This window comes from Lepus europaeus, chromosome 17 (genome assembly GCF_033115175.1).
Source record: "Lepus europaeus isolate LE1 chromosome 17, mLepTim1.pri, whole genome shotgun sequence".
NCBI classification, from domain to species: Eukaryota; Metazoa; Chordata; class Mammalia; order Lagomorpha; family Leporidae; genus Lepus; species Lepus europaeus.
The window spans coordinates 40,985,175-40,999,283 of NC_084843.1; the positions used below are offsets into that span (position 1 = coordinate 40,985,175).

At 36.0% G+C, this 14,109-nt stretch overlaps 1 protein-coding gene across 4 annotated transcripts in view; it reads right to left on the reverse strand.

Moving 5' to 3' along the window:
• PTEN (phosphatase and tensin homolog) overlaps window positions 1–14,109 on the reverse strand; it is a 101,941-nt gene that overhangs the window by 72,461 nt on the left and 15,371 nt on the right. For all 4 annotated transcript variants that reach the window (XM_062214638.1, XM_062214636.1, XM_062214639.1 and 1 more), the window contains one exon: window positions 2,711–2,795. In XM_062214638.1, coding sequence (XP_062070622.1) covers window positions 2,711–2,795 — 85 coding nt within the window. The remainder of the gene's footprint in view (window positions 1–2,710; window positions 2,796–14,109) is intronic.

Genomic DNA, 14,109 nt, shown 5'->3' on the forward strand with positions numbered 1-14,109 from the left:
AAGCTATCAAACCCTTACTTCCACTTATTGCCCACCCACTCACCCCCCCAAAAAAAAACAAGAACAGCACAATTCTCATATTCAACTGATTATTTTAACACTACCATAAGGGGTGGCAAGATCACTTGGCTAGCAGAATCATTCACTAAATAACAATCTGGACATAAAACATTTTTAGAAATAGTAGTTTTAAAAAAAAAAAAAGGCTAGATAAAACAAACCAGATAAAGCTAAACAAAATAACCTTTGGTCTTGAATACTGATTACCAATTCAATAAGTAAATCTTGTAATTCAGAAGCATAATGTCAAAAGGATCTTGAGGGACCACAGTATTTTTTAATATAATCTAATGTCTGATAACCTAAAGCTACAAAAAGACTGCAACTGGACTAACAATAATCTAAAAGATGATCAGTCATCTCCAGTGACTATTTCATACTCAGAAGAGACCAATGTAAAATTAGCAGGCTAGATTAATTTACCACAATGATATCCTTACAACAATAAAAAATTTGCCCTCTGTATCAAAGTATTCATGCTTTTTTAGGTCTAACTTCAGCACTAACCTGGCTTTGCTGACGTAATACTTAGCTGAATATACAATTACAGTACTGTGAAACAGATGATCCTGTGAGATATTTCATCAGGCCATAAAGACCCCTAATAAACATTTCTGTACCACAGCAGAGAATATATGTCTGGTGATTCTGAGGTACCCACTCATTTCCCAGATTTTTCATGTCTCTTGATTCAAAATCTACTTCCCTCATTCTTTTCTCTATGGCCCATTGCATTTTTTTTTTTTTTTTTTGACAGGCAGAGTTAGAGAGAGAAAAAGGTCTTCCTTTTCCATTGGTTCACCCCCACGGCTGGCGTGCTGCGCCAATCCGAAGTCAGGAGCTTCCTCCTGGTGTCCCATGTGGGTGCAGGGCCCAAGCACTTGGGCCATCCTCCACTGCCTTCCCAGGCCACAGCAGAGAGCTGGACTGGAAGAGGAGCAACAAGGACAGAATCCAGCACCCTAATCGGGACTAGAACCCGGGGTGTCGGTGTTGCAGGCGGAGGATTAGCCTAGCGAGCCTCGGTGCCAGCCCCCATTGCATTTCTTTAGATGTGTTATCATCACTGACTCAGTTACATCAAATGCTGTTTCCACCGGTTTGCAATGTCAGGCATCCTTCCACTGTTGCCTGCCTAATTATGAAAAAGCAAATTTATTTCTCTGTTTTCAAGTTCTTTTTATTTTTTTGGCCGGCAGAGTGGACAGTGAGAGAGAGAGACAGAGAGAAAGGTCTTCCTTTGCCGTTGGTTCACCCTCCAATGGCTGCCGCGGCCGGCACGCTGTGGCCGGCACACCGCGCTGATCTGATGGCAGGAGCCAGGTGCTTCTCCTGGTCTCCCATGGGGTGCAGGGCCCAAGGACTTGGGCCATCCTCCATTGCACTCCCTGGCCACAGCAGAGAGCTGGCCTGTAAGAGGGGCAACTGGGACAGAATCCGGCGCCCCAACCGGGACTAGAACCCAGTGTGCCGGTGCCGCTAGGCGGAGGACTAGCCTAGTGAGCCACGGCACTGGCCTTGTTTTCAAGTTCTTAAACAGTACCACTGACACTTACAGTTTTAATAGATTCTACAAAGAAGTAGGCAGTGTTTTTGTAAATACTGAAATTCAATTTTAAAAACAATATAAATACTATAAAAATACAATAGGAAATAATTCAAAAATATAAAAACATAAATATACTGCAGTTCTAGACAAGTTGCTAAAAATCAATCACTTAGAAAACAACTTACAGCTAGCTTATGAAAAGGTGTAGCATTATATACTCACTTAACAATTATAAACAGATGCTACATCTGTATAATGCTCTATAGATTACAAAGTGCTTTCCATTCATTATTACCTTTAATTCTCATAATCATAAAACATTTAAATTCAAAGTCTCAGGAAGGACATTTAAGAAACAGTGAAAGTAAAACCATTAAAGCACTGATAATTTAAATTATTCACACATATATACTTTTGCTCTGAAATCAGAAACTTTATTATTTGCACAGTAGACATAAATTCCTTCTCTGATAAAACATAACATATAGGTCATAAATTCCAAAACTTAAATTTAATTGAGCCTTAATAAATATCATTCTGAACTTAGTGATAATTATACTTAGAAAGTTATGCAAGAATCCTTATCTTAATTAATCCTAAGTGATTAATTTAGGCTTTGGTAAGTTCAACAATTCTTTGTTATATTCTTTGTACCAAACACTTCTTCAGGTATTTGGAGCACTTATGCCTCTTAACAATTGCTCTACATAAAAAGGCTATCTGTCACCTATATGTTTGTTTAAAGAAGCTTAAGTGAATAATTCTACTGAAGGTTTTAAGTCTAACTGTTAACTGTGAAACAAAAGACAAAAATTACATCATAATGGAAGCCAGGCCTTAGCCTGGTGAGAGGCATTTTATGGAATCCAGAATACTGTATGTGAGGTTAGGTCTTACCAAATAATTATACACACTGAGGTCTGCTAGGACCATGAAGTAAAAAAAAAAAAAAAAAAAAAGTTAAATACAGCACCACCATAATAAAATAAAATTTACCTCTTATGTATCTTTTTCTGTAGTTATAGAAATCTCTTCTAAATAAAAATACAATATGCATGTAACACATCAATATATGAAATAAAAACTCCAAAGAGTTCTTACCTTACTACATCATCAATATTGTTCCTGTATACGCCTTCAAGTCTTTCTGCAGGAAATCCCATAGCAATAATGTTTGGATAAATATCTGAGTATTTAAATTAAGGAAATGCTCGAAATATGTAGTGATACAAATATATACAAATTTTAAAACATTTAATTACATTTAATTATAAAAAGATAAAGCTATAGAAATAAATGGTCACCAAATGCATTTATCTAAAACCTGTCATTTATAATTAAGAAATACTCGTAAATACATTAATTTCAAAAAAGATCCTCAGACAATTAAATGGCAAAATAATTTTCAAACACCTCTATTTAATACATTAAAAATATGCCTAAGGGAAAACAATTTCTACATTTATTATATTTAACTACATAAGAAATACAAAAATCTCATTCTTTGTAAATCATGGGACATAAAGCAAAACCAAAACCAAAACATCTTCATATGCCTGAAGAGACAGTATAAGAAAAGAAACCATGGTGTAGAAAAAAACAGATACAATGAGGCTCAGAAAGTTAGGTGTGCCTCTAACTAGCCGTAAAATTTGAACAAGTCGCTTAACTATCTAGACCCAGGATTTCCTACCCCACATGATGATAAGGTTTAAGGTCTCTTCCAGCCCTTGTTATGTTGGACTTCTTAATAGTGAAATGAAGTAAAAACTTTACTGTTTTTACTCCTAATCAATGTAATCCATATTTAGCATACCCATTATATTCAATTACATTACAAACTATAGTTGGCATTCAAAACAAACCTTCATATTTAAGAAAAATTTATATCCAACTGACTATAAAAATCATCAACAATCCACATTTCCCTGATTCTTGCTCATTATAATGGCTTTATTTTTTTCTTGAGCTCCTTAAATCCTTATTCATGATTTCCTGACCCAGATCCTTCTTGAAGTCAAAGCCATCTGTCTAAAGGCTCCCTGCAATACCATCTCTGGAGATCTCTACTTCTGAATCCATTTACCTTCCAAATACAACTCAAAATTCACCTAATCCAGTACAATTTTCTAGAACTTTCACTTTTTGTAGCCTTCACACTATTATTACTTATTGAACACAATGCACTATTTCAGTATTTTTTGATCCAAAAATAGTTGTCAAATTACTGAATACTTTTATTTTGACATTATAAATTAAGGTTACATTTCTACTATATGTTCTAGTTATAAATTACTATGCGTTGACTGGAGAGATTTGCATATTTTAAGAAAAAAATGTACCCAGCAGAGTGTACAAGGTACATTTTACACAGAAGGCACAAATATTTGCTTGAATTCAAACACTCTCAAGACATACACACACATGATAAATGAGAAACTTAAAAAAATGGTTGTTTCATAAAAAAGGAAAAGAGAATCATAGCAGAATAGGTAAAATCAAGACTGCTATGTTTTTTTTTTATAATGTTGACCTCAAAATCATAAAAAAAAACTTTCTTTAAAAAATGTCACACATTGAAAATAGGCAGAAACAAATATACCTGATTAAATATCGGTAACCCGGAGAAAGAATTTATTTCAAGGATTATTTGGATACTGAAATTTTACTGTACTTCTGATAGGGATTTTTTTTGTTTGTTTAAGATTGATTTATTTGAAAGGCAGAGTTACAAAGAGGGAAAGAGAGAACAAGATCCTCCATCTGCTAGTTCACTCCCCAAAATAGACAGAACGGTCAAGGCCAGGCCAGGCAGAAGCTAGCTTTGAACTCCATCTGGGTCTCCCAAGTGCAGGGAGGGCCCAAGCGTGGCAGGGGCCCAAGCCCCTGGTCCATCCTCATAATCTCTGCTCTCCTAGGAGCATCAGCAAGGAGCTGGATCAGAAATGGAACAGTTAGGACTTGAATTGACACTCATAGCTTGTGTCACAGGCAGCGGCTTTAATCCACTGTGTCACAATACCAGCCTGAAAGGGAATGTTCTAAGAACAGAAAGAACTACATATAAATTTTAACCTTCTTTTCATAGTTCTTACTATTTCTAATAATATCACCATTGATGTCCTCAAAATATCTTGTACAGTATAGGAATCAGCATTGACATTATGCTAATTATTTTAACTTTCAAGTTTAGTGTAAGAAAAATAACATTATAAAATCAAAGAAATCAAGTAAAAAATTTACAGTAAGAATATGAATTTATATTTATAAAATCTATTTTTCGGGGTCTTTTCACTGAGATGGCCTATAAATAATGTCAACCTCACAGCAATACACACTCCTAGAATCTGTATCTTCAGCTCTGGTATCATAATACCCTAAAAAGTACCAAATTCATTAGAAAAAAGAGTTGATGCCATGTCTGGGGACAGGAAGGTATGGGAGAACCTAGGCTACCTTTCTGTGCCAGGAGGGCTTAATGAGGTTAATGCTCTGTATCTGGACATAAAAGCTAGGAAAAAGGAGGTCCTAGTGACTAGCTGTGATAAAATGAACATGAAAAAAAAATTAAAGTGAAACTAAAAAATGCTGAATAAAACAAAAACCTAAAAAGATAACTCAATGTTAAAAAAAAAAAAAAAGCTAAAACACAACCACAACAAAAACTCGTTTACTTACCACCTTTTAAGGTGGGTACCAGAACAATTCTTCACTTTTAAAAATGAATTATTCATGTAGGAATTCTTGCAGGGAAGCTAGATAGATTTAGAAAAGTCATATAAGGGTTCCTTAAAAAGTTGATAGAAAATACGTATTATGAAAAAACTGTGAATGGAGTTCAAATTTTTTAGCACCAAGCTAAACTTATTTTTAATTCCATCTTTCCATGAACTTTTCAAAATAACCTAATATTCTACAAATCCTAATGAAATTAGTGATGTATGTAAACATCAACAAATAATGCTGAACTAACAGTAAGTGGTTGATGAGGAACTTAACTTTCTTATAGAGCCAAACAGTACCACACAAGATACTTTCTAATGAAAGAGACAAATATAATTGTACAATTGCAGAAAAGACTATCGCCACCCAATTTTAATTATCAACGCCTGCATCAAGAGTAAGGATCATTTACCAATTGGTATAATACAAAGTAAAGGACACAGCATTATCTGATAGCAAAGTGTCTTTAATCTAAATTCACCAAACCTTTAGATAGAAATTTTAATTTATAGGAAAAGCCAAACATTATGAGTAAAGTGGGCACAGTCAAAAGGTCTGTAGGACACAACACAGATTCTCTTCAACATGTAGCACTTAAAAAAAAAAAAAATGGGATAAGAATGGGTAGAACAGGCTGGCGTCGCAGCTCACTTGGCTAATCCTCCGCCTGTGGCGCCAGATTCTGTCCCAGTTGCTCCTCCTCCAGTCCAGCTCTCTGCTGTGGCCTGGGAAGGCAGTGGAGGATGATCAAGTGCTTAGGCCCTGCACCCGCATGGGAGACCTGGCTCCTGATCGACGCAGCATGCCAGCCGCGGCGGCCATTTGGAGAGTGAACCAACAGAAAAGGAAGACCTTTCTCTCTGTCTCTCTCTCTCTCTCACTGTCTAACTCTGTCAAAAAAATAAAAAATTAAAAAGAATGGGTAAAAAGGGCAGCTGCCTTCGATCTAAAGATTTTTAAGGTTTCTAACAGTCAATTTCACAGGCACATTGCTGGTCTGGATACTATTTTAAAAGAATCAGCCGCTGGCACCGTGGCTCAATAGGCTAATCTGCCTTGCGGCACCAGCACACCGGATTCTGTCCCGGTTGCCCCTCTTCCAGGCCAGCTCTCTGCTATGGCCTGGGAGTGCAGTGGAGGATGGCCCAAGTCCTTCGGCCCTGCACCCCATGGGAGATCAGGAGGAAGCACCTGGCTCCTGGCTCCGGATCAGCGCGGTGCGCCCGCCGCAGCGGCCATTGGAGGGTGAACCAATGGCAAAGGAAGACCTTTCTCTCTCTCTCTCTCTCTCACTATCCACTCTGCCTGTCAAAAAAAAAAAAAAAAAAAAAAAATCAGCCATAAAGGACATTTTTAAGTCACCTAAAAAATTTTTAATATGATCTGGCTATTGAAGCAAAAATTTACTGAAATGGAAAAGGAAGAATAGCCTAAAAGGGGGCAGGTTTCAAAACAGAATGTATAAGCATGATACCATTCTGATAAAATAATATGTACATATCCATACAAACATGTAGACAAAACATAAAAATCTCTAGGTATTGAGAATACATATATTTTCCTCATTCTTGCTTTTTTTCTATTTTTGCTACTATGCACCTGGCAATGTTTCTCTAACAGGTTTTTAAAATGACATATATTTTATAATTATCTCCATGTCTATTTAAAGTGTCATGCCAAAATACTATCTTGCCATGTATGACTTAGAATTAGATTTTTACATTTTTAAAATGCTGAATTTATAATAAAAGCATCTAAGATTTCAATAATATTATATGCCAGAAACAATGTTTGTCATTTCAAGAACACACAAATGTATGCCCAACCTCAAAAGATTTTTATTCTAAAGACTCCAAAGGAAACCATTAGGATTATCATTTTAACATCACACATGCTGGTATCATCTATTGTGATCACATAAGAAGGCAGCTCACCTAAACATATAATTCTTATTCAGTTATCACAATGTTTGTGTATTATGTGCATTCACAAGGGGGAAAAAAACAGGAGTGCAAAGGTTCAATGAAGCCCAAAGCAATGCAATTCTTGAAACTCTACAGTCTTTACCTAGTAATTTGTGCCTGGAGCACCAATGTAGGAAGCCAGGGAATAATAGAAAAACATAAGGGGTGAAGCTGCAGCAGGGAACCCAAAGTTGGTGCAGCTACCACCATTCTGGAATTTGCATCCAAAAAGTTAAAAATGTATTTAGAAAAAAAAAAAAAAGAAAAAAAGAAAAAAAAAAACCTGAAATACCTTGATTATTTTTTGAACAATGCAAAAAGAATTACATTTTATTAAACAACAAAGAATCATTATTATCACTAACATACCTACCTAACCATTCATTTCAGTGAGAATGCTAGTAAGATTTTCTCCTTACAGAAAAGCACAGAAGTACAAAGCCCCTTGAGATGTGGTCATTCTAATCAGGACTAAGCTCAAATTTATCCTTTACTACAAATATCAATTAATATTTGCAAAGAATATGGTTAACTTAGTTTTAAAACTATTTGTCCCTAACTATACAAAAATGGGTATCATCTATTCATTAAACTCAGCTGCCCTCCTCTTCTTCATTCACATTATTCAAATTATTCATTCACATAATCATGTAATTATTCAAATTGTTTAAATTAATCAACATTCTGTGCAAGGAACACTGAAGAATATGAGACTAAGCAAGCAAATACTGCCCTCAAGGAGTTCCCATTCTATCAGGGAAGACAGACACACACAGATCAACAACTTTTCCAAAGGTCCTATGACATAAAAGATCAAATATTTTAAGAGCTAAAGAGCATTTAATTTTGAGGAAGCACAGATAAAGCTTCACTAGTATGTTGAATAATCCTTAACAGGTAAATTCAGAAATCAGTAGACAGAGGAAGAAACAAGATCAGCTACAATGTTCCAAGCAAAGGCTAGAGCAGAGATACATAAATACATGACATATTTAAGAAAAAGCAATCTAATGTAGCTCACAAAGAAAGCTATAGAGAAAAAGGCAGGACTGACAGATTAGGTGCAGTCTTTCAGAAGCCATAGCAGGGAGTGCAATAAATCACATATACAAGGAACCAAAGGCCAGGATCAACAGGGCAGCACCCTGCAGACCAAGTCTTATTTGTAGCCCTGTTTCTTCTTTTAAATAGAATCCAGAAATGCAGTTTTTAAGGTGTCATTTTCCTTAGATTCTCAACTTCCTTATTTATACGGTTTTGATACTTGAGACTTGGACATCTATCATATATCACAAGGACAGAGGCACTCTAGTATCTGTTGAGTGTTTGGCAAACAGTATTCCAAATCTGAGCACATTCTCATTTAATCTAACATTCCTACAGAGTAATATTAGTATTTCACAGATGAAGAAATCAACAGTCAAAGCAACTGGGCAGGGCTGGCATCGTGGCAAAGCAAGTTAAGCTACCGCCCACAATGAATGCCAGCATCCCATATGGGTGCTGGTATAGAGAGATGGTTTAAGTATACAGGAGAAGTGCCTAAGCTATACAACACCATTTTATATAAGGGACAAATTTTGACATGGGAGGGAGGGTCCTGAAACCAATCCTCCACCCAGCAGAAACCATAACTGTAAATAATGAGCATATGTGACTTTCAATACAAAACAGGCTTAACCTACATTTACCAGATATTCTTCTGAACAAGAAGTATTTAATATTAAAATTTCATTTCATGAATTTTAATTGATAAGTCTAAAGCCTAACTTGGTCATTAAACGAAGCCAAAATACTTCTGGCATCTGTAAATCCACTTGCAGGCTAGGTGGTATGATGTTTAAAACCATGCTCTAGAGCCAAACTGCTTGGACTTAAAACCCAACTTCAATTACTATATTAACTCTGAGCAACTAATATACTCTCTCCATGCCTACTTCCTAAGTAAAATGAGGCTCATAAAGATACCTGTCATACTGGGACATCAGGAGGATTAAATAAGTGAATATGGAAATGATACTTACAACATAGTGATGGCTGCCTATCAATTGAACAAATGGTAGAACTTCATTTCTTAAGGGCCTGTCATAACTAATTTTTAACTGAAAGCAATTTGTGGAATAATTTAATCTTTCTAAAGAACATCAAAACCTAACAAACTTTAACTCTTTGAAATCTTTATTATATTAATTTTTCTTTTAAGTACCTATTTTATTATAACTTAAGAACAGACATAAAATATTATTCTAAAAAAAAGATCTTTCTGATACTATTACTGAATACTGAGTAGGCAGTAAGGAGAAGTTGGAAGAAATGCATACATGGTACTTTCTATTCTACCCAGGTTAGATGCTAACCACAGCCACAGAAATTATATACACTGAAGAGCGTTTCCTCCCTCCTACCTCTAAGCAAACATACTACTATTTCTTTATTCTAATTGAAGTATAATTTGTGTATAATAAAATAACACGTATCTTAAGTGCTTAGGCTGGTGAGTTTTGATAAATGTATGTAACAGGTTTGATTAGTCTTGTCTTTAGCAGTGCAACAGTCCCTTCTCACTACAGAACAGAGCGTCTCAGAAAAAAAAAATTAATAAATGCTAATTAGTTCTAAAGTCTGTTCACAAAGTCAGTTTAATCCATAACTTATAAGTGAACCATCTATCTTAAAATAATGTGGCTATTTTACAGGCTAGGTAAATTTTTATTGGTTGGTCTAGGCATCCAATCATGACCTGAAACATAAATACCCTCTTTTATCTAACAAAATATTTTATTAAACAACTTCCAAGCTGAAATCTAAATAAAGTGTTCCCCTTATCTCAAATTGGCATTTGTGTCTAGTTTTATAATATAAATTTAAATGCAATTTTCAAATAGGGAATAATAACCAAACATAGTTGGCTAAACTTTATTAAGAATGTGTTCCTAACATATATACTGAATGTTACTTTAAGTATGGTGACTACTAAAAGTTGAAGTGGTTGTAAAAGTTTCTTTGCAGTGGTCAATATTACTGATAGAAGTGTGCCTATCTCTAAACAACCTAGTGTTACACACAAACCAATAACCACTTCTGATCTCTATAATTACTTTAAGGAAAATTATTTCTATAGATCTTTATAGTTAACTAAAAGTTGTAATAACCGAATGAAACTATAACATATTTATTATACATGACTGGCAAAATAGAAAGTGACATTCAGCTTTAGAAATTAGTAAACAAAAAGCACCAAAAACAAATCTGAAGTTACCTGGCTCATAAAGAGCACTGAATTCAATTGACACTAGGAGTGAGGGAAGGAATACAGTAAAACTAACAAGAAAAGATAGGCAGATAGCAGCTTTACTATTCAATATTTCTCAGGAACTGTTGGAGCCTCTTCCCTGCCTTCTGTCAGTACTTTCAACAACATACAGTTAAGGGTCACGTGAGGGGGAAAGAAACTTAGCTATTAATAAGCTAGCTACTTGAGGTTTACATTTCTCTTAACAAATTTTAATAGATTTAACAAATACTTTCCAAGTATGTCACAGTTATATCCATTAACATTTCCAATTATACTTCAAGTATTATTCTCATGGACTATTTTTTTTTTAATTTATTAAATTTATTTGAAAGACAGAGTTACAGAGAGAGGTAGAGACAGAGAGAGAGGTCTTCTACCCAATGGTTCACTCCCCAGATGGCCGCAACGGCAGGAGCCAGGAGCCAGGAGCTTCCTCCAGGTCTCCCACGTGGGTGCAGAGGCCCAAGGACCTGGGCCATCTTCCGCTGCTATCCCAGGCCCTAGCAGAGAGCTGGATAAGAGGAGCAGCCAGTACTAGAACCGGTGCCCATTTGGGATGCCAGTGCTTCAGACCAGGGCATTAACCCACTGCGCCAGTCCAATGGACTTTCATATAACAAAGATTTTTTATTTCTTTCTAGATTTTATTTTTCTCTATTAAGTAAGCCGAACACTAATGATGGCTATGGTTTGTAAACTCAAGATTCAATTGAGAAGAAAGCAGAAATAGCAGTTCCTTCACTTTTCCAGTTGATAAAGTGCTAATTGCTTATTATTTAAGAACAATTTGTTCTAATATATAAAAGCATATAATCCTTTCTGTACAGAACAAATTAACACAGCTTAAATCGCGGCTCACTAGGCTAATCCTCCGCCTTGCAGCGCCGGCACACCGGGTTCTAGTCCCGGTTGGGGCACCGATCCTGTCCCGGTTGCCCCTCTTCCAGGCCAGCTCTCTGTTGTGGCCAGGGAGTGCAGTGGAGGATGGCCCAAGTCCTTGGGCCCTGCACCCCACGAGAGACCAGGAGAAGCACCTGGCTCCTGCCATCAGATCAGCGCGGTGCGCCGGCCGCAGCGCGCCTACCGTGGCGGCCATTGGAGGGTGAACCAACGGCAAAAGGAAGACCTTTCTCTGTCTCTCTCTCACAGTCCACTCTGCCTGTCAAAAAATAAATAAATAAATAAATAAATAAATAAAGTATATTACTTCAAAAAATTAAAAAAAAATCTTATTTTCTAAAGATAAATGGGGGCATGAGAACAAAAGCTTCAACTATGAATGTTAAGAGCACTCCAAAAAAGTGAGTTTTTAAGAATGAAGGAGGCCGGCGCTGCGGCTCACTAGGCTAATCCTCCACCTACGGCACTGGCACCCAGGGTTCTAGTCCCAGTCGGGACTTCAGATTCTGTCCCAGTTGCTCCTCTTCCAGTCCAGCTCTCTGCTGTGGCCTGGGAAGGCAGTGGAGGATGGCCCAAGTGCTTGGGCCCTGCACCCACATGGGAGACCAGGAGGAAGCACCTGGCTCCTGGCTTTGGATCACTGCAGCGCGCTGGCCGTAGCGGCCATTCGGGGGGTGAACCAACAGAAGGAAGACCTTTCTCTCTGTCTCTCTCTCTCTCTCTCTCTCTCTCTCTCTCTCTCACTGTCTAACTGCCTGTCAAAAAAACAAAAACAAACAAAAAAAAGAATCAAGAAGGAATAGTCAGGAACAACACAGGAACATTTAAATATTTACTAGGTGTCTGCCCCAGTGCTAAGCACTTTATAAATACTATCATTTAACACAGAACATCCAGAGTCCAGTTTCAGCTTTTCAACTTTAAAGCCTTTGACTTCAGATAAGTCATTCAATCTTTGAGTCTAAAATTTTTGTTCTGGGGCTGGCTGTTCCACTTCCAATCCAGTTCCTTGGGCTCCTGCACCCACGTCTGAGACCTGCAGAAGGCCCGAGGCTCCTGGCTCCTGGCTTTATCTTGGCCCAGCTCTGGCTATTGATCCATCTGAGGAGTGAACCAGCAGATGGAAGCTCTCTCTCTGTAGCTCTGCCTTTCAAATAAATAAATCTTTAAAAAATTTTTGTTTTGTTCTTCTATAAAATATTATCACTCACTTTAACATCTTCATACTTAAGAACCAAATGAGATATCTGAAAATATCTTTAAATCTATAAAACAGCAAAAGGTTCTATAATTGTTAACTAATGGGTTATTATTGAGGTTACATGAGTTTAAAATGCCCTATTATTTAAATTTCATTTAAACACCTTAGTACAAAGCAAGTCAACATTGTTTTTTATAATCAAATTGCAAATAAAAAGGAATTTAAAGATTTTAATGAACTTAAATTCACTTTAGCATAAAATTTAGTTTCTTGTTAACACTTTTCAGTTACCTGCCAGCAGTGCCAACCCAAAAGGAAAACTGATTGCCAAATAATCTATGAACTCTACCGAAGTTTCTTACTTCTTCAAATGAGCCTAACCTCACATTTTTTCATGTTTTCATATTATATGAACTTATGACTAAAAGATTTGCACATATTTTTGCTGTGAAACAGAAATTTAGATCTAACTTTCTCATGGAAACATCACACTCTTCAAAGTAACATCAATAACTGCTATTTTTTCTTAGTAGCAGTACTGTAAACTGGCTCACTTAGCAAGAAATCTGCAATCTGTCACAAAGAACTTTAAAACTGTTATGTCTTTTATTTTAGAAATCCCATTCTAGCAATATACTCGAAGAAAAAACAAAAAAAAAAAGAAGCTACAAAGATATTCACAACAATCCTATTTACAAAAGGAAAAAAAATCAACTGCAAAAAATACAGTAAGAAAGCTATGAAATTTAATACAGCCTAATAAAATACTACCTATATAGCCTTAAAATTACTCATATATGGATAAAACTTACATTTCTCAAAAGACCACAAAACAGCATGAAACCAGATTACAACATTAACAATGTATATATAAATATTAATAAATGGGAAGATAATTTCCAGTGGTATTCAAATATAACATTTTTGCCAATAGAACTCCTTAAAGAATTTTTAACTGATTCAAGAAATATACAAAGATTACCCTCTGATAAAAATTTTAATTTTTAAAGAATCAAAATACTCTATAAAGATCAATTAAACATAAGCAAATTAAACCTCAGGAAAGCATTTTAAGTCACTGATAATGTTAGCAATATGCCAGAAACCAAAGTATAATTTACATACTAACAAAGTATGATAACTGATTAACTGATTCAATCATTTTCCACTTCATAGTAGCTGTTAATTATGAAATTATATATCTACAACTGCTCAAGTCTACATCTGGAACCTCTAAAAATTTAAGTTGCCCAACAAACTGGTTTTAACGAGTATACCAAACAATCACCTTCTTCCTAGGTCTCTGGATGAATATGATAAGCATGGTTTCCTGTTTCAGAACTCTGTTACTGTTAAAATACATACATACATACACATTCTCTCTCTCTCTCCAGTTGTGTTCCCACTAAAAATTATC